This window comes from Rhododendron vialii, chromosome 8a (assembly GCF_030253575.1).
Source record: "Rhododendron vialii isolate Sample 1 chromosome 8a, ASM3025357v1".
In the NCBI taxonomy this organism is placed as follows: domain Eukaryota; kingdom Viridiplantae; phylum Streptophyta; class Magnoliopsida; order Ericales; family Ericaceae; genus Rhododendron; species Rhododendron vialii.
In genome coordinates, this window is record NC_080564.1 from 30,216,414 (window position 1) to 30,239,796 (window position 23,383).

Below are 23,383 nucleotides of genomic sequence, written 5' to 3' on the forward strand. Positions count from 1 at the left end.
AATAAAAAGAGTGAAATGTCAATGACTAAAAACGGAGTGCCAAAATAAATTTCCGACCGATATTTGTCCCATTATCGAAACAAACAAACATTACCGAAACATTTCACATGCATACCATTTATCCAGGCCAGGACTAGTCTGGCCAATCATTCACGTTTTGCAAATCAAACAAAGCAAATCATAAAGGGTCTTGTCTCTTGGGCGCTTTTTGTACCTTATAAATATTCCAACTTATGCTTCCTCTTCTCTCAAGCATGGATTCAATTCACAAGTTGCTTAATATTGTGCTTCCTCTTATATCACTCCTTTCACTCTTCATCTTCCTTCCGGCTATTTTGCTATTCAAGATTTCCAGTTCTATATTAAGGTCTGTATTCAGCGAAAACGTTTTCGGAAAAGTTGTACTCATCACCGGCGCATCTTCAGGCATTGGCGAGGTATGATCAACTCTCCCAAAAGAATCCTTTTCTTAACTGGTTCTTTGAAGGCCACTAAACCAGAAGTTAACCCAAATTATTAACTTTGAAGTTGTGGATTTGAACATTATGACTTTTATAAGTAAAATCAATATGTCAATGATTAAGTTTGTACCCATCTTACTACTCTTAGACACACAAAAATTGGTTTCTACTTCGAATGGTGCATTATTTTGGGAAGTGAATTGTTAGATTTGCTGTTTTTGAAGCATCTTGCCTATGAGTATGCAAAAGGGGGTGCTTGTTTAGTATTGGTGGCAAGGAGAGAGAAGCAACTTCAAGAAGTGGCTTGTAAGGCACGACAACTTGGATCACCTGATGTGATTATTGAAACCGGCGATGTTTCAAAGGTGGAAGACTGTAAGCAATTCGTTGATGCTGCTCTAAATCACTTTGGTAAATGTACGTACATATATCAAACTCTCTAGTTTCAATTCATCACTTTGGTTGTAGCTACTATGTTTGATGACTTCAATGGCACAGTGGATCATTTAGTGAACAATGCCGGGATTGCTCCGGTCTGCATGTTTGAAGACGCCACTAATGTCGACGATTTTGCTCAAATTATGGTGATTGTCTTGTCCAATATTAATCTAGGGTAGGTTAGGAATTCGAAAGCAAGCCATTAATAATATGTCTTGTGATGCAGAACATAAACTTCTGGGGTTCTGTATATTGCACCCATTTCGCAATTCCGCACCTAAGAAAGAGCAGAGGGAAGATCACTGTGGTTGCTTCAATGGCTCAATGGTGTCCAGTACCAAGAGCTAGCATCTACTGTGTAAGTAAAAAGATGGACATAGATACTGGATCTCCTGTCTAGGGAAACGGACTAGGTGGTCCAGTTTCGATTATTGTGGGTATTTTTTAGGCCCACTTCAATTGGTGATCCGATCCGTTCACATTTTAGAACTCATCCCGAGCAAGAACGTCAGAAATAAAATCAAGTTGATCTCAAACCCATTGATATGGTTTCAAAATACATTTATCTAGCCATATATAAATGGATAATGGGATCCAATCTGTTGTTACAATCCAGTTTTTTCCAAAATAAATGCTCATATCAAATAGGTTCCAATCAACACGATTTTCGCCATGGCCAATTATTGGAATGAGCACTAAAAAATGAACCAGTTGAATTATCAAAGCAGATCCGGAAAAAATACATGTCCTACAAAAATTGGAAAATACGTATAGATAAGATATGCCTCGATTAACTCATCGTGGATTGATTTGTCAAAAATCTCTTATATCTTCAGGCAAGCAAGGGAGCACTAGTGAGCTTCTACGAGACGCTAAGAACTGAAGTTGGTTCAGATATTGCGATAACGATTGTCGCTCCTGGATTCGTAGACTCGGAAATGACTAGAGGCGAATCCAAGTCAAAGGTACGGTGCTTTTTGATGAAATTAAACATTGGAATTGTGAATTGTAAATTCTTAAAGCTAAAAAGTTGTTTAATAGAAATAAAAGTGTTACGTTGGGGAAAAATATTTGACACAAGAAGGTTTGAAATTCGAAATTGTTGTTTTTGTTTTAAAATATTGTGCTACGGTCGTGGTGGAGAAAGAGTGATTGTGGAGGCGGAGAGAAGTGATGTGGTTACAGAGTGATGGTGGAATAACACGATCATCTCTGAATACTCAAAGTTTTGTATTTGAAATAAGTTTTCAAAAAACTACTCTGAGTTTTAGCAAAAGATGGTATGAATCGATATTGCTACATTCCAATTCATTTCTCGATACCTCCCAAGGAAAATCTCAAATTGGATCCGAAATTGACGGATTACATGAGCTTATCCATGTGCTTATGCACTCTTCAAAATTCGAATAGGAATCTCTTTTCTGAAAGATTCTAGCTTTCATGCTTTGGGCGGGTACGTGACTCCTAGATGGCGAAGGCATATATCTTGGGCTAATCTTGTAGTTCCTACAGGATAGAAATGATGGGGTTGGGTCATAGATTTTCCTTCCTTTTCCCACATTTTGCTCAAAGGGTTGAAGGGAGATGCTCTAAGCATGAAGAATCAAGGAGACTGCTTCTCTCAGTTTACGACCGTACCACAACAAAACCTTTTACCGGAGTTTATGCTTAGATCTGAATTTCTCCGATCCATTGAAGTTTTTCATACCAAATGAAGTTTTGCCCGTTCGAAAATACGGGTTTGAGTAAAAATATGGGCAAGGGCTGGAGATGCTCTTAGCATTTGAGAATCAATCAATTCCAGTTTAGGTGTAATTTCAGTTCCTAATTTCCTCTTTGTTTTTGACTGTATAGGCTGGAATGGATGGTTTTCTAATGGAGTCAACAGAGGAGTGCACCAAAGCAATTTTCAAGAGCATTTGCAGGGGAGACAGGTACTTGATAGAGCCAGCTTGGGTGAGGATGATACATCTGTGGAATTTGCTTTGTCCAGAGGCTGTAGAAAGCTTCATCCGTTGGGTTTTAATCACTAGGCCCAACAACTCAAACCCTAACCCCAATTCTGGACAACTCAAGGCTGACTAAAGACCATCAAATTTCCAATGCAGACTATTTGTATCTCTTATTCAAGGACTTTATTATCATATCCTCTTTTACATCTTAATGTTTTACTGTAGCATTTATTTGCGCATCATGTATCCTTATTATATCAGATTAAAAATAAAAGTGTTTGTTTTTTATCCTTATTGTACCAGTTTGCGCACACTTCCACTAATGTTTTGCCTCCGTTGAATTCGAACATACAATGTCACGGAAGACGAACACTTTACTAGCTTCCACATGGCCGCAAACCTTTGGGTTTAAAGTGTGCCTGTTGTTGTCTGTGATGTGAAGTAAAAGTACACTATAAAAGAGAAACTGCATTGGGTGAGAATTCAACAGGTACTGAATCTGTTTTCACGATATTTTTCATGTGAATTTGGCTTCAAAGGCCACAGTTGGCGTGAACCCAAAAAAGGAAAGGCGGTTCAGGCTATTTTGCAAGTGTTTTGAGCCTTCAAAACTGTTTCAGTTTCATTCAACCAATAAGCAGCCACATGTGCAACCTACGTGTCGTGTCCTCCCCATGCAATCTTGTTATTGCTGCCACCAAAACACTCTTTCATGGATTTCCATTTCGCAACACTCTCTCTCTCTCTCTCTCTAAAGAGATGGACCTGATCAACCAATTCCTGAACATTGTTGCACCTCCCACAGCCATCACCTTGCTCTTGTTCATCTTGCCTTCGTACTGGTTCTTCAAGTTTCTCGCCTCTATCCTCAGCTACATCTTCAGCGAAAACGTCGCCGGAAAAGTGGTAATCATCGCCGGAGCCTCCTCAGGGATAGGCGAGGTTCGTACCGACCCACCAAAACCATCCCTGATACCCATTTAGATCTAGATTATCAGGGTTTCATTTTTTTTCCCTCTCTGATTGTGTATATATATATTGCTATATGTTTTGAAGCATTTGGCTTACGAGTACGCTAGGAGGGGAGCTTGTTTAGCTCTCGCAGCAAGAAGGAAGAACAGTCTCCGCGAAGTAGGAGAGAGAGCCCTATTACTTGGCTCACCAGATGTTCTTGTTGTCCCTTCCGATGTTTCCAAGGTTGACGATTGCAAGAGGTTGATTCATGAAACTATAAACCACTTCGGGCGGCGTAAGAGTGAACTACAAACCACCTCTCTTTTTTTCCCTAAGAATTTGTGTTTTGGGGTTCTTTTTGTGATGATTTTGGTCGATTGGTTTTTCGAGGCAGTAGATCATCTGGTGAATGATGCTGGGGTCACACCACTCTGTATGTTTGAAGAACCCTCTGAGATCACCAAAATGGCTCCAGTAATGGTAATTACTCAATTTGTCTCACTTGAAACCCGAAATTGAGATTAATCCAGTAGATTTTTTGAATTAACAGAACAAGATTGAAGGGGGATCCTCAGGGCATGCGCAGGGTGGTCCTGCTGGGCACTTTCTAGGTCCTTCTCGGCCTAGTTCGATGATCGAAAATCAGCACGTAGACAATCATGTTATTGGATTATCGTTTGATATGTCATCGGAACACATTTATGTTTAGAAAAAAGATTGCACTACCAGATCGGAAAACATATGAAATGATATCCCGTCAATGTGATATTTGGTGTGGCAAAAAAATTAGGACCTTCAGCATTTTTCTGTTAAAGACTTTATGATGTGTTACAAATCTATAGGTTTTTGTTACGGCATTCCTAACGAGAAAAGTTAGGACCTCAATCATTTTCATGGTAAGGCTTTTTGTAATTTGCACAACGCTCTAAAAGTCGCTAGGCGCTAGTCAGGCGGTAAGTCATCTTCGAGCAATTAATCGGTGTATATTAATTAGTAATTTGCGATTAATCATTAGTCGGACCTAATCGGATAGGCCCCGACCGATTAATTCCTTATTAACCATTAGTCGGACCTAATCGAATAGGCCCTGACCGATTAATTCCTTGTTTTAGAACACTGGATTTTCATTACACCATTCTGCAGTGAAAAAGTTAGGTATTGTCCTACAAAAGGGGGTAATAGAATAGAAGCTCCCAACTAAATAATCTAGGATTTACAAAGTCAGTCTGTTGGAGTTTTGATCAGAGAACCTCTTATATTATATGACCCAATAGATCTTTTGTATGGATTCTAAATATATGGACCACTCATAATTTTATGGTATTGCTTTGCTACGACTTTGTAGGACATAAACTTTTGGGGTTACGTTTACACAACCCGTTTTGCAATACCGCACTTGAGGAGAAGCAAGGGCAAGATAATAGTGATTGGTTCATCAGCTTCATGGCTGTATGCACCAAGATTGAGCTTCTATGCTGTAAGATTTTGTGTGTCACACAACTGTCAATTAAGTACACCATTTTTCAACATTGTTTCAATCAATGACTGAAATTAACAGCAATTATGCATTGTTTGCAGGCAAGCAAAGCCGCAGTCATAAGTTTTTTCGAGACATTAAGGGTTGAATTGGGGTCAGATATCGAGATTACGATTGTGAATCCGGGGCTGATCGAGTCAGAAATGACCAAAGGGAAGTTTCTGAACAAGGACGGGCGAATGGTAGTAGATCAAGAAATGAGAGATGTAAGCACTGCTCTCAACTTGTGTCTTACCTTCTCACTCTCAAATGTGAGGGGGGATTATATATGACCCGAAATAACTAAGATCCCCGACTCATAACGGCTGTGCCTAGTTCGGTAAATTGGGTTAATATTCACGGGCATGACTGTTAGATGACTAGTCAAATCAAAACTAGCACCTATGACCGACTCCCTATCTCTTTATGCTCAAGTAAAAACAATTCACATCTACTCATCTTTTTATATGGACTACACTTAATTTGATAACCTGAATGTAATCTAAAAAATTCACACGCTTGCGATCAAAGAATAAAGGCTACTTAGCTTAAGTTATTCAGGGTTTTAAGCTTTCACAAACCCTTTTCCAGGTCAATTCAGTTGCCTACTGCCTAGGATGACTTCATTTCCTTGTAATGTTTCTGAAGTCAGTTTCATACCGAAATAACTACGTCTGTGTTCTCAGCATCAATCAGCAAAACTATATGCTGTTATATTGGGTGTCCAATGCCTAAAGCTTGTCTAGATTCCCTTGCATCTGTTTTTCAGTTTAAGTGTCTTTAAATTTATTCTCTCTTCTCATCAATGTTTTGCTTCTCAAGTCCTAACTAATACACATTACGTTATGGGCAACCCTTTGCTCGGACACCAACAAGCGAAACACTAGCGCTTATCTGTTATTTTCTCCCTCTGATTTGTTCTCTGTTGTTTCAAATGTATTTGATGCATGTTAGGTTGAACTAAGCATCGTCCCGGTAGAGAGAGTAGAAAGGGGTGCCAAGGCCATTGTTGACAGTGCATGCCGTGGTGAAAACTACCTGACTGAGCCATCTTGGTTCAGAACTACATTCATCTGGAGGGTATTCTGTCCTGAAATACTAGATTGGCTAAACCACGTGTTTTTAATCCCTCCACCAGGGGCCCCACCGACAGAGGCGCTTAGCAAGAAGATCCTGGACCTAACTGGACTGAAGAAGTATATATATCCGCCATCTCTCCTTTCTCCAGTGATTAAAGTTGGTTAAGACATCTAAGTCTTTTAAGTGCCTTATTCCGTGTGAATTCTAGGCTTGTCATGTGATTTCAAGACATGTAGGATCCAGCAGAAATTCGATACTCTTTAACTGCATAGAGATTCTAATTTCTAAGAGAGGCTTGATATCAAGGGGCTATTTGTCGATGTGATTAAAAAGTTTCGGTTGTAAGAGGACAAGTACGTTGAATACCTGTAATGAAACTCTTTAGCTGTATAATCCGGCGGAGTCACTTCGCAGCTTATTCCTCTCATCTCTGGTCACACCTCTCTCACTTGGCTTCGGACATACAAAAATTTTGAGGATTCAAATCACTTCAGTGGAATAACCAACCAGCCATCGACGTAGGCACTGTTGATTAGGTCAAGGGGATATCTTGGCTAACCAACCCAGTCATGCAAGTGACATTTTCAACATTTTTCCTTCATTCTATTCAGAAGTATAATGTCTATGTCCCTACGTAAAGAAAACAGTAATAGAAAAGTCTTGGTAAAAACTCTTGCAACTTTCGTAAAAAAAAAATATACCCTTTTTTTTTTTTTGCTTAAATGCTTTCAATTTATTAAAGTTCTCAATTTATTTTTAAAGTGTACTACATTATTTTTTAATACGAACATTATACGACAGCCCCCATAATGTCACATTGTCCTATTTGGTTTTCCTATGCACTATTTTACCCTCCAAAAGAAATAGTTCTTCTGCCAAGATATTAGTGCTATGAACTTCAAAGATCTATAAATTAACTTCAACCCATAAATCATGAGATGGAGATGATGAACCAGAAAATAGATCCATCTATTCAATTTTTAGACCGCAATCTTTTGTATTTAGCCATGCCCTCTTATATATATTTTACCTAAGGTAAATGCTTATCGTTCTCGTGTTCGTATTGTTATTTTGGCAGAAATCGTTACCAAAAAATAAGGATTATTAGGTCATATTAGCAGAAGCCGATGCACATTTGAAAAAAAGTTTCCTACCTTCCTCCTTAAATAAAATGTGTCAAAATAATCTTTTACAACCTGTAGTGCACAATTCGAGCTGTGCACCTCTACAATCAATAGTTCTGATTTCAAAAAGTATCTTACACATATATAGTACTCCCTCCGTCCCTTATTTAAAGTCCAGTATTCCATTTTGGGTTGTCCCTTAAGTGTTCATTTTGAAAAATTAGTGGGTAAAAGTTATTGCATTGTCTATTTTGTCACTAAAAGTAGATATCATTTCGAAAAGTTAATGAGTAAAAGTGTAATAATAATGGGTAAGTAGGAAAAGTAGAGAAAAAAATTGATGTAAAATATATAATGATGATGTCTTTTTAATAAGTTAGAATTACGAAGCAGGACACTTAAGGGACGAAGGGAGTATACTTTTTTTAAATCTGGTATAAGATACTTTTTGAAATCTAGACCATTAAAAACATTTTTCAATGGTTCGTATTGCACATTACACCCCCGGTAGGATCCCCAAATTCCCTTGAGTAAGCTGTAAAATACTTTTAGAAATTACAACGATTAAAAATACTTTTGGACGGCTACTGTGGTGCACCATTGCAGTACAAGTCCCCGAGTTCCCATGAGTTGATGAGGGCGAAATTCTTGAATCTTATACTGCTGGAGTATTATATTTGCTTTTATACAAGATTGCATACGTCCAGACAATTGTTATTTACAACCTAGAGTTTTAGAGTCACATAAAATACATGGGATTATCTTGTAACCAACTCACTGTCTGAAATAAAACGGAACTTATGTTTGGACATTGGCTTTTCCCTATTCCTATGATCTCTATATATGCCACTTTGGGATTCTAAAGCAAAACCAAATCTAACCATGGAAGCAAATAAGTTGAGCAATTGGTCTCTAGTGTTTGCAGCAATGGTGTTGTGGATGGTCATTCCTGCCCCCGATCTTGTCGACTCCGTACTTGGGATACAAATGGGCCAATGCAGTCGCGACACATGCGTCGCCACATGCAAGAAAGTCCTGCGGGAGAAGTACCTCAGCGCAGGTTGTGCAAAGCCAGAAGGGGCCACCAAAAAGCTGTGTTTTTGCTTTGGTTGAAAGTTGAAACCTCAGAAAATAACGTAATTATCGTGTTATCAAGCTTATCTAATACGCCATGTTTCATATGCCATGCTCTCAAATGAATAAAACAACTTATGAACTGAATGTCTCTTGTAATTTCTGTGATCAGAAAATGATGAATGATTGCTTGGTTTAAGAGTTACAGACTTGCAGTCCACCGAAAACCATGTTCTTAAGCTCCAACAGAAACAGCTTTTTGACGTGATTTATATTAACAATTCAATGCAAGCAAAACTTTTGTATAGGTGAGACAATTGTAGGTCCAAATAGCAACCCAAGAGGAGGCTGAATTTGGTTTCTCAAATACTACAATGCGAAACTTAAAAAATAAATGGAAGATTAAACTTCATTGAAATACTGCAGCACATGGAGGAGCTGACTTAACAGTATGTTACTGCAGTTGAAAACACAGAATAAAACTAAATCAATTCAAGCACACATGCAGTAGTATATAACCACTGCCTTGTGACATGTCCATTCTAGATTCTTTTCATGTAATTTCAAGTCATGCAGACTATAGCAAAAATAAGGTACTTTAACTGCATAGAAAGTTTAAGAGAGGCATGATATTGCAAGGGATATCTACAGATATAATTATAAAGTTCCAATTGCTAAGAGGAAAAATACCTATAATGGAACTCTTTAGCTGTACAATCTGGTGAAGTCAGTTCGCGGCACTTCCTCTGATCCTGGGCCAGGTTTCGTGGCTTGGTTTTGCACGCTCATTGGAAAATTTTGAAGATTACCTCCTTATGACCCAAACCAAAGCCACACACTGATTTCCCTTCAATGAAGATGCGGTTGCATGCACTAGTTCCCAAAAAAGTTTCAATGGACGTTGCTTGCACACTAACTACCATAGAATTCCACCGTATCTCAAAAGGGTTAGCAAATCTTCACCAACTCAAATAGCTTCCAAGTTACCAGCCCTTGACATAGTTACTGTGGATTTTGAAATCCTTTCCTGGATGATACCCATCCATCCTTCAGGGGCGCAAATACCCACTGACTTGTTAACAAAATGCCTAATGCAAGGAGATGCAATGTTGATTAAGTCAAGGGGATAGATTGATGGGATTCAAGTGAGAAGGCTGCTGGGGTTGCGCGGTATTAGAAGACTGCAGCCTCCTCAGAAGCAACCAAGCATAAGATGTAGGACACCCCTGATCCATTTCAATAGCAACTGGAGTCAGAGAGTTTTCACTTACCTGCACAACCATCGTACCCTGGAACAAAACTAATGCTCATAAATAAAATGAAATCCCTATTAACTTAGCTTTGAATGCAAAAGCTCAAAAACCATTGCCAAAATATCCTGAAAACCGACCCATAAAATTATGAAATTGACAATCATTTACATGAACATCAAGTAAAAAGCTAATAAAATGTGCAGTTTATTACCTCAAAATTTGCTAAGAAAACTTGGAACTGTTTCAATGTCTCTCTCATATCGCTAACTCTCTTGGTATCTGAAGAAGTAAGGGCAGCAGTAACCTCCTTGGGAGAATGACCTATTCCGCTCTGAACAACCTGAAGAACATAGCAATTATAACTCCTCAGTTTCAGACAAGCTAACCTTGTCAATACATCTAAAATCCAACTTATAACTCACTTTGTGATCTATGAGAATCTCGGAAATCATGCTACCATCATCAACATAAACACAAAGCTCAAACGTGGCCCTATGCTTGAACTGGAACCCCTTCACACCAGTCATAAAGCACTACAAAATTGCATTAGCATGTCAGATTTTTTTAAGGTATGAAAGAGAGACTTTGGAGTGGATGTTTAAATGAATGGGATATTGTCCCCTTCATGCTACAAATAACAAAATGAATGGAATATTATCCTTAAGCATAGTACTCTACCGGGCAGCATTGGATATACAGTCAGTCTCAGAGACTCCGGTTGGCATGGTTGATAGTCTCAACGAGGTCTAAAAAGTGGACAGGTCCAATCACTAAGTGGGCCCGGGAAGGGCCCACAAATGAGACAACAGCACACTGGAGAGGAGCTGCTCCGAATTTTAATGTGCATTAGCATGAACTAGTTGGAGGATCACCTGAGGGAGAACTATACCTTAATTTTGCCCTTGACATTAAGAGATTTATCCATCATTTCAGCCAACGTAGCCCACAAACAGGATAAGTACGTGAATGACATATCATTATCTCCCGTTCGAATGTCTTGGTGATCCACCGGATCAACCATATGAATTTCATTGTCATCTGGAACAGAGGTAAAAGTAGGATTTGGTTCAGCATTTCCCCTTCTGGTAGGAATGGCAAAACCTTCTGTAGTCCTTTCCCTCGTAGAGATACCAGACGCCCTACCTACGTCATAAGGATGAAAGCAAAAGTAAACGTCGAGATAAAATGAATCAACATGATACACACACACAGACATGTATATAAACATATATATAAATAAAATATTCATATATTCCAGATTCAATTGATTTCAGTGCGATATGCAACCTTCACTCACCCTCATTTAGAAGACATGGAATAAAAGATCTGAAGTTAGCAAACAATGTGTGAAGACATACCTTGTTCAGCAGCATAAGGAGGAGCAGCAGCTTGTGGTATCGGAGTATTGGTGTGCCCTGGAGCACCTACACTGTCTGATGGCCATGCAGCACCAGTAGCTCTGGTTGCTAAAGGAGGAACCATTCCTGTCCTGGTTCTAATAAAGGGAAAATGAAGCTTAGTTTCTTAATCAATTACAAAAGGACCAATCCTAGCAGGATGGTTAAAGAAAATATATCAGCAACGATTTCAGCCCTTTCCGATCTTTACGATTGGCATTACTCGTTAACACAGTTTCTTTACTTTTGTAAGCTGTACTCCGTGCAAAGCAACGAATGTATCCCCATCATACTACCTGAATTGAACTAACCTTCCCACTGGATGTGCCCAGTGATATTATTAACTGGACCAAAAGCAAATTCTCTATGCATAAGAAAGTGAAATTAAAAGAAAGAAAAAGTTTGAGACAAAGACAATAAACCTAATAAGAGAAGCATTGCACATGTCAGGAAGAGATTTTAAGAGCAGTAAGACAACTAATTTTGTGACATAGGCACATTCAACTTCAAATAAAAAGGTGAGTAATACTGACTGATGCTGCAGGAAAAGTAGTATACTTTGGACTTCAAATAAGGTAAATATGATGATGGCCTTCAGAGATACCTTTTTCCTCTTGGTGGCTTGTTTACTTCTTGGACAAGCCTCTGCCTTGCTGCTTCCAAATCCTCAACCACTCCTCCTAAAACTTCAAAATCTTCAGGAACTAACATCAGAAGCCCGCGTCGTATATTGACATTGCAAATAGCAACCTGCAAAAAGGAGCAGCAAACCATAAATGACTTGTATCAGAGCATGCCAAAAAACCTATTGTGCAAGGAAAAGAGGTAAGTCCACGTGTCAACCGAAGCACTAGCAGCTTCAGTGGCTGGAGAAAAGTCCATCGCACCACACCAAAACTCAACTTGATTGCAGATACATCCTTACATGTTTCCGTTCCACACAACAAATAAATGACCATGTACTCATCCTTTGTTTCTATAACACTTTTGCACACATTCCGCAATTCCCTATCCCATAAACTATCAAAAGACACAAGCTGGACACCATACATCTGTTCAAGGCTTCAAGCTAGAGTCCCCAAAATCAAAAACCATCCTATCAAGGTTAAAGCTTACTTCACCAAATTTAATAAGTTTATCATCTTTCTTCAGTAAGAACCACTAATTAAATAAGTCTAAATGTGATGCCTTCGTAGCTACGTGAAGCCATAATTTTTCTAGCCCCTGAAAGTCCACCGGGAGAGACTTTGCATTTGTCCATACCACACACACACACACATGTTTCAATTACCTTCATTCCTGCAGGAGCCAGAACTTCAAGATCCTTTACAGGCCGATATTCCATGCCAAACACCCGTTGAACACCATCAGTCATAGACAATTTGAGGCATCTCTTAAGCCCAGCAGGTGCACTCTGGTACCTTCCTTTAAGAGGACAACTAAGATTCACGATTTCATCAACCTGGGAAATTCAGCATACGATGTCAGCTGATGGCACAAAAGAACAAAAAACTAATCCCGCATTATCATCAAAAGAGCCCACTTTGAGAGCAGAGCCACAAAACCCTTATGTTGGTATTTACTTATTTTCAAAGCTTTCTCAGTAATACAAGGTGATGTGTTCTTGCATTCTCTCCTTTTCAAGTTAGTGTTACATCGCTTGCTGGCCTAGCCTCTCAGGTCGTAAGAGGTTTCTTTTAGGCTTAAGAGTATATTGAATCGGTTGGTTTGATCAGCCATCTTATCGCGTGCCCTTGGGAGTGTGTATTGAGCTCCATTTAACATTTTTAGTTTTCTACTAACATGCACTTAATCATCCGGAGCAACAAAAGAATAGTCATAGAGAGATGCAAGGGTAAAGTATGTATCTTGAAACAACTTATGAGCAGAAAAGAGGAGACTGATGGCTGAACAGCATTGTTAAGTGAGAGAATCTCAGCTTAAAATGGGACATTGGTTTTAAATTTTTTGTTATACTATTGACAGCCCATTAGGTTGTCAATAAGGCAAGAAGAATACCAAAAAAAAAAACCACAGTTTCTGATACACTTTTAATACTTTTAAAGGCACTTTAACACATATGAAACTGTTTTTGCTAGCCATTTTTCTGCCTTATTGACAGTCCATTGGGCTGTTATTAGCATTTTCCTTAATGTTTAAGGAAGCTTCATTTAGCATGGCATCCAGATAACAAGTCAGAAAACATGGGAAATTTTTGAAATATTCTAATGTTGATTATCATTCACAACTGCCCCACGTGATCCCGATTGTCCAATTTGGGAATACAAGCACCCATAATTCCATCTAAACAAACAAACCAATAATCTGATCAAAAAAGAAACTGCCCAATAGCTCATCACATCAATATACCTGCAAAACATAAGGGCCAGGGAGATCAACAAGATCCATGTCGTGCACATTCTCAGGGAGTATTCCAGCACCAGAGAAATTCATATCCGAACGCAAAAACTGCTCAAAACATAACTTCGCTTTTCCAGCCAAATCCAAGCTCCCAAATCCCTGAACCGAACTCTCTAAACCCCGTACACAAGAATCCAACCACTCCCTCCGCAGCCTCAACCCGAGCCTCGCAAGAAACCCGCTAATCGGAAAATCAGAATCTTCAGCAAAGTTGTTAGAATTACTGCAAAAACTCGAGGCGAAGGACGAGTGAAAGGACTGGTCCGTAACTGGCGGAGGGGGAGGAGGAGAGAGGTTCTCAGTGACGTCGATGAATTCTTCATCGTCGTCGGAGATCTCGAGCTGGACGTCGATGAATTCTTCATCGTCGTCGGAGATCTCGAGCTGGACGGGAAGGGAGGGGTTAGGGTATGGGTTAGGGTTAGGATTAGGGTTTGGGGTGTTTAGGGTTACCGTTTCGAGGTTGAGCGTGGATTCTTCGAGTTCAACTTCGATATCGTCTTCTTCTTGTTCGTGTCGCATGTGTTCTTCTTGTTGGTATTGTGGTTGTTGTACGACGCCGCCGTCGTCGTCTTCGGAGGAGGAATCGATCACTCTGAGGCGTCTTCTAGTCATTTTTCCACAGATTCTGATTTTCCCTCCAATTTTCTTCCTTTTATATGCGTTTTCCCTCCAATTACGAACCTGGCCCATCGGGTTACCCGGCCTGCGTTACGACAGATTCTAGTATGGTATGGTTTAAATGGGGTTCGGGTTCAGGTTCGCCTATAATTGGGTTTTGTGTTTGGCGGATCCAGCTTAGAGCTGTTAAACGAACCAAACAACTCGAGTTCGGCTCAACTTTTGGCTTATTCAAACTCGTTTAAAGACAAAATATAAGTCAAGTTCAATCACATTTTTTTGTTTGTTTATGAACTTAAGTTAAACTTGAACATATGAGTGTTGGGCTCGATAGACTCAGAACATAGAGATCATTCCATAAATATTTTAAAAAAATAGGGGTAGATTTAGTAAATGTCCCAAAATATGAGATTTGCGTCAGCTGTTCATATGGATATTTTCACCAATTTTACAATACCATAGCATCCAAAAAAGAAATATCTTATGTGAGATATGGAAATTTAAGGGTTTGAGGACTTTAATTTAATGAATGCAGCTAGTAACTGAATTTTATGTTTCTGAGTTTTTTTTGGCCTAGATTAATGATGCTACTTCTTCTTTATAACTTTAAATTAGCCAGTTTATGCGGTAAGTAGAATTATAATTTATTCCCGGGAAAATCATAAATCAACCACGTTTTGTGGGTGATTTTGAGCTAATAGTTGAGAATCTTGAGATTTATTCATTTTTCAATCGAGAGGTTCATATTTACGGGACATTCATGCCCTCATACCACTCAGGGGCATGGAAGAAAAATTCGGCTTTGGTACGTCAACCCAAATGGTTTATCTCTATCTTTTCTTTTAGCGTAGATTGAATTCTTAGGCTCTATTTGGAACTTAAGGAAACCATGAAAAAGAGAGAAAAATAATCATCAAGAAGGAAATGAGAAAGAAACTTAAAGGGAAATTGGGAGAAAAACTGAATTGGAATTTGAAAATTTTCCTTCTCCTTTTTAAGAGCTAGGGGTATTCAAGAAAACCGCCCGAATAGTAAAACCGGTCCGATCCAGACCGAATCATCATATTTGGTCCGGTTCTGCGGTTCTACGGTCAGGTTATGGTTCCAAAAAAATAAGAACCGTTAATTTTGGTTCAGTTACTAGTTCTCAATTAATGAACCGTGGTTAGAATCGAACCGGACTGTTTAAAACCAAGATAAATATAGAAATACATATGTGTGTAATTAAATATGTATTTGAATTTAATAGGTTAATCTTTTCCTTACTAAACTTAATTTATTTAGAGATGAAATTTTATTTGTTAGGAGAGCTTTTAATATTTTTCCTCCCTTTCCTATTCCACATATTATCTTCCTATTTCTTTAATTTTATGAGTTTATATTTTGTAAATAAGTGTTTGGATGCTTATTAGATAGAACCGGAACCGAACCAAAACCGGACCAGTCTTGCGGTTTGATTATAGTTAAGTTTCATGCATATATTGGTTAGGTTCTGGTTCTCAATTTTCTAGAACCATTTGAAATGGTCCGATTACTGATTTTCTAGAGAACCGGATCAATCCAAACCATGTGCACCCCTGGACTGCTGAACAAGCTCAACCTGTATTCTATCCCGTTTAGGAAGCCAATAATAATCCCATGATCTTCTCCATTGATTCCCATGAATGAATAGATCTTCAGTGAATTAATACTTCCATATTTGACCCCCTAAAATTTACTACTAGGTTGTCATAATCTCTATATAAACCTAAAGAAACTGGTCTGCCTCTTGTACTAATTTCCGGTTTCCACAGCGAAACCTATTCTCTCAATGGAAGCAAAAACATCCAAGAATTGGCCTCTGATGCTGGCCGCAATGGCGGTGTTCGTCTAAGTTCTTGCCCCAGCCCGTGTCGAATCTGCATTCGTGATCGAAATGGATACTTGTACTGGCCCCGCGTGCATCGCGGAATGCAAGAAAATCCTGCAGGAGAAGTAGTTAAGTGCAGCATGTGCGATGCCGAAGGGGAGCACAAAAAAGCTGTGTATCTGCTTAGGCTGAAACCTAAGTAAAATTCATGCAGAATTTTGTTCTTGTGTTTTTCTTTAGAACCAAATCACATTCAGATCTGAGAAAAGTCCCTATTGCAAAATGTTAACCTAAGAGTTAGAGGAATTGGACACAAACGATTAATTCTACTTTTATTATTGATTGGTTTTTTTTTAATTATCAATTCCATTTAGTATTTATAGGTCCCTACATGCTTTGTCATGGTGCATGTGTGTGAGTGTGGGTATTATTAACCACTAAACAAGCTCTTCTGGATGGCATGAATCAAAGGGTCCAAACACAATTATTTACAAATTTTTTCTCCAAATGGGATTTCATCACCCCACATTCAACATTACACAAACTTGGAAATTTGTATCTGTAAATCTGGATCGCCCGTTTTCTTTCATAGATATTTTCATGTTTCGAGTGTCATGTATCATAACATTTCTGTTGTATCTACGTTTTGTACCCACTATGCAAGAGTCCTAACTGCAACAGTACATAGGAGTGAAAGGAGAACCCACGGCACAAGACCGGGTGCGGCCTGTAACACTTGTTTATCGTCTTGAATCTCTTGTTATCGTGTCAAGTGTTGAACGCTACGCTTATGTACCGATTCAGATCTCAATGATTAGAAACGGTAACCATACGACTCCGGTGTCTGAAACAAAGTCAACGCGTCAAGTGTCGTAAGGAAGACTGGATGGAGGATTTGCGTTTGGAAATGCACAGACTTGCTGTAATTACCACCTGCTGGTCTCTAATTGATTGATATTCAGTAGCCAGTAACCATGGAGGATTGTTGGATGTACGTGGAAGCAACCAACTCACAGAATATGGTTATATAATAGTATATACAAGTAGTGAATGGGCTCACAATCTAATTTGATATAAGTGATATAGTTCTCCAGCTAGTGGGGAAACTATTAAGGGCCAGCAATCTCTTTATATAAAAAAGTGCAGACCTTATTGCGTTTCTTCAAGGCGTAAAGATTTGGGTTGCTGAAAACAAAGAAACTTAGCCCATCGATGGAAGTCAAGGCAGGGAACCGGTGTGTTCTGGTGTTGGCAACGGTGGTGCTCTGGTTCATGGTTCTTGCACCAGAACACGTTGAGTGTGCATTTGGGATTCAACTCAATCCATGCACTCTTTCTCAGTGCGTTGCCGAATGCAAGAAAGCATTGCAGGAGAAGTACCTTAGTGCGACTTGCGTAAAGGGTTCCAGAGGGAAGTTCTGCATCTGCCTAGGCTGAGTGAGAGAGACAGAAGAGTGAACTCCAGTAGTTCGAAGATGAATAAACCCTTTGTTCTGCTGTTAGAAGAGAAACAACTCTGAATCAGCAGAAACAGTAATTCGATAGGAAATTTACTACAGATTCTGTACATCTGTTTAAGAACATGCAGAAGTTATTTACTACAGAATCTGTACATCTGTATAAGAACATGCACAAGTTCCAGTTTCGTAAACAAAATGCGTGCATAGTTTTCCTTTGCCTTGTGTAAATTTTGACAAGGGAAAACAAGGGTTGTGGCTACATAAGCAAACATAGCAACTATAGCCATCACAGGAAGAATGTATTAGTTCAGAAATGGATTGTGAACTGAAAGCAAGTTTCTATCTACTCAAGAATGAACTATCCATGTTACAACACCGGAAGCCAAGCACGTTTACCTTGGATCTCCTCCTAATTTCTTCCTAACATCTAAAATACTTTTCAAGTTGAAATTAATCAAAGTACACTATCCAACTGAGGTTTTACAGAAGTATGATTTTAGATATCCCAGAACTGATTGTAAAACATTCATCTGTTCTGCTATGAGAGACTCTTTCAGGTCGCCCAGTTGAGTATGTTCCTTCTCTATTATCAGCTCCAGCTCATCAAAATGCTTGATTTTACGTCGTAACTTCTTCATCTATGCATTTATCCATTCATGGAACAGGGGAAAAAAAAAAGCCCATACTTTCGAAGTGGATTTTCGTTAAAAGTCTGAAACAACAAGAGAGAAGAAAAAAATATGATAGTCCACAAAACCATTATAAAGAGAAACGGAAACGCAGAAGTATTATCACCTACCTTTCGATAATGGTTGCAACTAAACACTGTATTTCCCTGTCTTCTTGATCGGCCAATAGCTTGGCACGAGCAGCAGCACCACCAAGAGCTGTTGCTGTTGCAGCTCTCATTTGATATATCAGACGGTCAGAGGTAAAGCATTCTTTATGGTGAATCTTCCCTGAGACTCTGTAAGAGAAATAGATGTACTGAAATCATAAGGTAACTTGCATAACATAAAACCACTCACAAAAGGGCAATGGCAATTGACTACCATATTGGGAAGAAGTGATAACTAAAAGCACAAAACATGCATATCTAGTTGTGCAAGTAATGAACATAAGTGTTGAGTGACATCAGATATGGGAAAACAACAAACCTGATTCAGTGGGTTTTCCCTCCTATCTCTGAACTATCAACTGGGAGGGCTCTGAAGCAGTAAAGAAACCAGTTAACCAAGACTGAACAACTCACTCCAAAGCATCACCAGGAAACAACTTCAACACAGACACAAAAACAAAAAACACCTCTCTTTCTTGTCATGCTGGGGGGGAAGATCCCAACTCGTAAATTTCAGTATCATAGTCGTCAAATATCTCTCTTAAAAATTGATACTCATCTCAGATTGCCGTAACAGCATCCTCAGCAGCAGAAGCTCTGATATGTGGTACCTAATGCGAAAAGAATATCGGAATTCTGTGAGCACAAGGGTGAAATCTTGAACCCCTATGTGATACAAAAATCTCTAAATATTTTCAAATTTATGTTGAGCCATGGTTTCTGTACAAAAACAGGAAACAAAAAAAAACAAAAACTAATATATATGTAAGTGAGAATTGTTCTCTCTGAGTAAGACAAGGAATGTGAAACTTCCAAAACAATACGTTGAGACCCCCGGACAAGCATGAATCACTTGATCGTTGCAGGAGGTTCCGATCCTGAGATGTGAAGAAGTAAGACTTCTTGTATTATAAAATCTTCAAGCTTCTCAGTAGTGTAGCAGTAACAAGTTGAATGGAGTAATGTCAGCAATGGAGTATCATGAAGTGATTTGACAATAGCAACACTCCATTTCCTTCTTAGCTTGAAAGCCTCTAAGAGGTATAGTAGACTACCATAAGATATCCAAGCCAAATCCAAAATAGCAAAAATCAGAATTTCAGATTTCCACAGCAGCAGTAACATAACAGCAGCAGCAGTTGAGAATCAGTGAGCCATAAGACCTCCTAATTTGATCTAAGGAGCCTTGGAAATGAAATAACATTAACAGACAAATCAAGCTAACAAACAACTCAACACTCCCCTAATCATGATCAATTACAGATTGAGACAGACATGCACCCACAAATAACACACACGCATTCAGTCACACTCACTGATGCACAACACACACACACACACACTGCTACACAACACACACCAATAAAGTCTCTTGATCGAAGCCTTGCAACTTCAACAGCATACCCTCCAACTCCAGTAGAGAGATTCATTTGTTGCCTTAAGCTTATAGATGAAGTCATTGATGCTAAAGTCATTCGTTCCCCCTTACCTAAAAAAAAAGTCATTCGTTTCTCACTTCGTTTTCACCCAAAAAGCGATTCTAATCTTGATAATCTCCAGAATCTCATCCCATTGTGGTTCTGAGTTTTCAAAAAAAAATCCATTAGCCATGTTGATAGGTGCCATATTGCCATCCCTATCAATTGTGTTTGAAAAGTCTCATTTCCATCTAGCCATATTTGGGCAAGAGACATTAGTTCTTTTTCCGTATAAGAGTTACAGAGATTGTCAATTTAAATCCCATCAATCAACAGCAAGGTCCGATCTTGATCTTCACTTCGAATTGTAGGATCGTAGGTTTATACAAATTGTAGGATTGTAGGTTTTAACGACTATGCTCATATCACTATTGTGACAGAACCGACCACAACCAAAGATCCAACAACTATACTGGGCAATAAGACTTCCAAATTCACCTATACGGACACTTATCGAAACACTCAGAGATATTCCATAGAGGTGCAAAAACTGCAAAAAAACGCAATAACAAGAATTGCAAAAAAACACATAAAAATCCATGTACCGGAAAAATAAGATAGACCTTAATTAAATTAGGTAACATAAAATGATAGAAATCAGTAGCCTCATTTGAATCGTACACAACTCGAACAAAAATTGAGCTTTTGCATACCTGAAAATGTGATGTCAGAATCCATTTGAAGAGGATTGATGCCCGTTTGTGAACCAAGATTCCGTAAAATAAGTATGTATGTATGAGAGAGAGAGAGAGACCTCCGGGGAAATAGGGACGACTGGCATAGTGGCATTCATTAGAAACTCGCATAAGACAGGCGCGAGCTTTGTCTAAACGGCGGCGTCGACAGTGTTCCATTTAAAGATCGCATATCCCCTAAACGGCGTCGTGCTTACTTGTTGATAGTACTCATCTTCAACCTGCAAAGTTACTTAAAAACATGAATTTGCCAAATTGTGAGCTCATTCCGAATTTTCATCATGATCGAAACCCTTCACGTTTCACATATTATCAAGAAAATAAACCAGACCAAATATTTTTTGAATCGAGTACTTATTGATTCATAATCTGAGACGATAAGTGTGAATTTGCTTTTGTGAAAATAGATTCGGCCACACTCTATCGAATCTATTGCCCGTGATTTTATTTATACCTCGCATTTTTAAACTGCGAGGTTTTGTGTATTGGATATGCAGCCCGAGTTCGTCCAAGTTGTAGAGCTTGTGAAGGAAATAAATAATGTGGAAAATCATTTGAATCGAACTCTGAACGATGCATAATCGGAGATGATCAATGTGAATTTGTTTTTATGAAAATAGATTTGGCCACACAATATCAAACCCATTATAGCAAAGTAAATAAATTCACTCCGAGGAATGGACGTCCTCACGTCCCCGACGGAAAAGGATAAGGTTTCTCACTCCATTGTAAGAGCTCTCTCTCTCTCTCTCTCTCTCTCTCTCTCTCTCTCATCTTCCATCCTTCAACCCTAACTGTTAATCACTAAGCTAATTTCGATGATATTGTATAGATTTCTCGGGAACTGTGTTTATATGAGATTTCATGGTCACTTGAATGTTACCTTAATCTCTTGATGATCTTTTGTACACCTATTAATCTGCGACAAGAAGAAATTTAATTCTTGCTCCATTGCATGTTTAAATTGAGGCAATTGTCCACTACTTGGTGTATTAGTGTTGCGAGCACTGGTTTTTGCTAGAGATGGAGTATTAGGTTCTGAGAATGGAAATGATTGCTTTCTGTTTGGACTTCATCCCTTGAAGATGCTACCTTTTTGTGTGATTTCCTTCTCCATAAGTAATTAAAAATCAAGAAGAAAAGAGGGAGAGTGAAGCCTTCACTTTTTAAAGCTCGTTAAAGTGTCAAACCAAGCTCAAATAAGCTATTATTGGGCTGGTCTGGCTTATGATATATGAAAAAATCCAAACTACTTGAGATTGGCTCGTGTTCAGTTCAATTAAAGCTCCTTTGAGATCGGCTCCTCTCGTAAGCAATCTAAGGTTGAACATATTTTTGGTGCTTGTTAAGCCTTCAAACCAAACTTGATCAACCTCTTGCTCGGCTCGTTCGGCTCGGCTCATTTATCACCTCGTATCCTAAGTTTTGATTGGACTAAACCCTTTCACCCAATCTCACCTTCAATGGTGAGATTTGGTGAGAAATGGCTCCCCTTTCTTATCTCTTCCTTTCTCACCATCCAAAGGGGCTGTTATTTTTGGTACTTTTAGTGGAAACAAGTGGTATTTTGGTGTCTATATGAAGATAGTTATGTTTTGCAAGTAATATGGGGAAAGACTGAAATAATTGCAAATCTCTGGTTTGTTCAAGAACTGAATAAATGGACTAGGAATGAGAGAGTCCGTTATCTTGTAAGCTATGGTTTGTAACTTGTAGGCTATGGTATGTAACTTGTAGGCTACATGTAAGCTATTTCGTGGTGGAAATGTGTCAAGTGCTTTTCTTTGATTTGGTAAACCGAGGCATGTCAATGCACCAGAAGATTGGGATCCTACTGCTGCTTTGTGCGTCTGACTGGATGTAAGACCAATGACTTAGGTAGTTCTTATTAAAGATAAAGGTTCTTATATAGGTATGTATCTGATGGATTTTGTTTTAATGGCTAGCATCGCTTCTAATGGCATGTTTGCCAATTGCATCGTGGATTGGGTGTTGAATTCCGAGTTTGCAAACAAGTGTTTCGACAAGATAGGAGTGCAATGGTAATCCTTCTAAAAATTTAGGCAAATAATTTATGGATCATTGTTTGTCCACTGGGAATCAAATCAGTTCTACTTGATTATATTCTTATAGCTTTGTTTTCCGTATTTAAGGAGTTGCCTGATGAGATTAAGAAATTGGCGCAGACACATGGGATTCAACATCTTGTTTTGGTAACAGAGAACAGAGCTTAAAATGTCCAACCCGATGCAGTCACGGCTTCTTTGAAGGACAAGATTGGGATACTTTTGTTGCTGAACACATGCTCAAGTCTGGCGATATTTTGTTCTTTAGTGCAAACCGCAATCTCCAGCTGCAGACTCTCATATTCTCTAAGGATGGATGTGAGTGGAATTATCATCGGTATTATTGAAGTGAGCAAGAACTGCTTTTTGAAGACATGACTCAGAACCTTGATCTCTTATTTTTGTTAGAGCTTTCAACATCTGCTTTTTCTAAAACTCAGTTGGAATAGAGATCTTTTTGTTTAGGGTTTTGAGCTTGGTCATAGTCTAACCATGTATAACAAATACTTACTGATTAGTATGCTTTTGGCCTGAGATATGTAAATTAGGCTACTGCAGTACCAGTGACACTGTAGAAAGAATTCGACCATTGTAATTGGAATGTTACGGTGAATATATAAAGTATTAAGACTTCCCAATTTCTTTCTTTCTCCATCAAATTTGGCGTTTATTTGTGTTAAAAATGTCTCGCAGATTATGGTGTGTT

General features: G+C 38.8%; 3 protein-coding genes and 1 long non-coding RNA gene across 16 annotated transcripts; 2 read left to right on the forward strand and 2 right to left on the reverse strand.

Moving 5' to 3' along the window:
• The first annotated feature begins 218 nt into the window (after nt 1-218).
• On the forward strand, nt 219-3,231 carry LOC131335192 (11-beta-hydroxysteroid dehydrogenase-like 2). Of its 3 annotated transcripts, none has more exons than XM_058370446.1 (6): nt 219-437; nt 686-878; nt 960-1,045; nt 1,126-1,257; nt 1,736-1,864; nt 2,754-3,231. In XM_058370446.1, the coding sequence occupies exons 1-6, from the start codon at nt 234-236 to the stop codon at nt 2,982-2,984; spliced, it is 975 nt and encodes a 324-aa protein (XP_058226429.1). In that variant the 5' UTR covers nt 219-233; the 3' UTR covers nt 2,985-3,231. The 3 variants fall into 3 exon arrangements, with proteins under 3 accessions (XP_058226429.1, XP_058226430.1, XP_058226431.1); XM_058370447.1 differs by having other exon boundaries at nt 686-872; XM_058370448.1 differs by having other exon boundaries at nt 686-836.
• An 88-nt stretch (nt 3,232-3,319) lies between these two features.
• On the forward strand, nt 3,320-6,826 carry LOC131335196 (11-beta-hydroxysteroid dehydrogenase A-like). 2 transcript variants are annotated; one of them, XM_058370452.1, is made up of 6 exons: nt 3,320-3,793; nt 3,908-4,100; nt 4,203-4,285; nt 5,151-5,282; nt 5,384-5,548; nt 6,276-6,826. In XM_058370452.1, exons 1-6 carry the CDS (start codon nt 3,497-3,499, stop codon nt 6,564-6,566), a joined length of 1,161 nt encoding a protein of 386 aa, XP_058226435.1. In that variant the 5' UTR covers nt 3,320-3,496; the 3' UTR covers nt 6,567-6,826. The 2 variants fall into 2 exon arrangements, with proteins under 2 accessions (XP_058226435.1, XP_058226434.1); XM_058370451.1 differs by having other exon boundaries at nt 3,322-3,793; nt 4,200-4,285.
• A 2,166-nt stretch (nt 6,827-8,992) lies between these two features.
• LOC131335198 (recQ-mediated genome instability protein 1) lies at nt 8,993-14,385 on the reverse strand. 3 transcript variants are annotated; one of them, XM_058370453.1, is made up of 8 exons: nt 13,620-14,379; nt 12,541-12,711; nt 11,854-11,999; nt 11,211-11,347; nt 10,742-10,995; nt 10,275-10,385; nt 10,064-10,192; nt 8,993-9,888 (listed from the first exon to the last, which is right to left on the reverse strand). In XM_058370453.1, exons 1-8 carry the CDS (start codon nt 14,361-14,363, stop codon nt 9,718-9,720), a joined length of 1,863 nt encoding a protein of 620 aa, XP_058226436.1. In that variant the 5' UTR covers nt 14,364-14,379; the 3' UTR covers nt 8,993-9,717. The 3 variants fall into 3 exon arrangements, with proteins under 3 accessions (XP_058226436.1, XP_058226437.1, XP_058226438.1); XM_058370454.1 differs by having other exon boundaries at nt 9,362-9,825; nt 13,620-14,385; XM_058370455.1 differs by having other exon boundaries at nt 9,868-9,977; nt 13,620-14,384.
• Nucleotides 14,386-16,501: 2,116 nt separating this feature from the next.
• LOC131335199 (uncharacterized) lies at nt 16,502-20,701 on the reverse strand. 8 transcript variants are annotated; one of them, XR_009202457.1, is made up of 5 exons: nt 20,570-20,701; nt 18,906-19,489; nt 18,758-18,808; nt 18,400-18,567; nt 17,919-18,312 (listed from the first exon to the last, which is right to left on the reverse strand). It is a non-coding gene; the product is annotated as an uncharacterized LOC131335199 (long non-coding RNA). The 8 variants fall into 8 exon arrangements; XR_009202453.1 differs by having other exon boundaries at nt 18,906-20,018; nt 20,570-20,689; XR_009202455.1 differs by having other exon boundaries at nt 18,906-19,604; nt 20,570-20,672.
• Nucleotides 20,702-23,383: the final 2,682 nt, after the last annotated feature.

Bases quoted from the DNA above. Each gene is read 5' to 3' on its own strand.
- LOC131335192 (XM_058370446.1), top strand. From the start codon at position 234: ATGCTTCCTCTTCTCTCAAGCATGGATTCAATTCACAAGTTGCTTAAT. The intron at 438-685 runs GTATGATCAACT...CTGTTTTTGAAG, and splicing joins CATCTTCAGGCATTGGCGAG to CATCTTGCCTATGAGTATGC. The intron at 879-959 runs GTACGTACATAT...TCAATGGCACAG, and splicing joins TCTAAATCACTTTGGTAAAT to TGGATCATTTAGTGAACAAT.
- LOC131335196 (XM_058370451.1), top strand. From the start codon at position 3,497: ATGTGCAACCTACGTGTCGTGTCCTCCCCATGCAATCTTGTTATTGCT. The intron at 4,286-5,150 runs GTAATTACTCAA...ACGACTTTGTAG, and splicing joins CCAAAATGGCTCCAGTAATG to GACATAAACTTTTGGGGTTA. The intron at 5,283-5,383 runs GTAAGATTTTGT...CATTGTTTGCAG, and splicing joins CAAGATTGAGCTTCTATGCT to GCAAGCAAAGCCGCAGTCAT.
- LOC131335198 (XM_058370453.1), bottom strand. From the start codon at position 14,363: ATGGGCCAGGTTCGTAATTGGAGGGAAAACGCATATAAAAGGAAGAAA. The intron at 12,000-12,540 runs GTAATTGAAACA...TCCTTTTTGCAG, and splicing joins TGGCTCCTGCAGGAATGAAG to GTTGCTATTTGCAATGTCAA. The intron at 10,386-10,741 runs GTATAGTTCTCC...GCAATTTTGTAG, and splicing joins ATGTCAAGGGCAAAATTAAG to TGCTTTATGACTGGTGTGAA.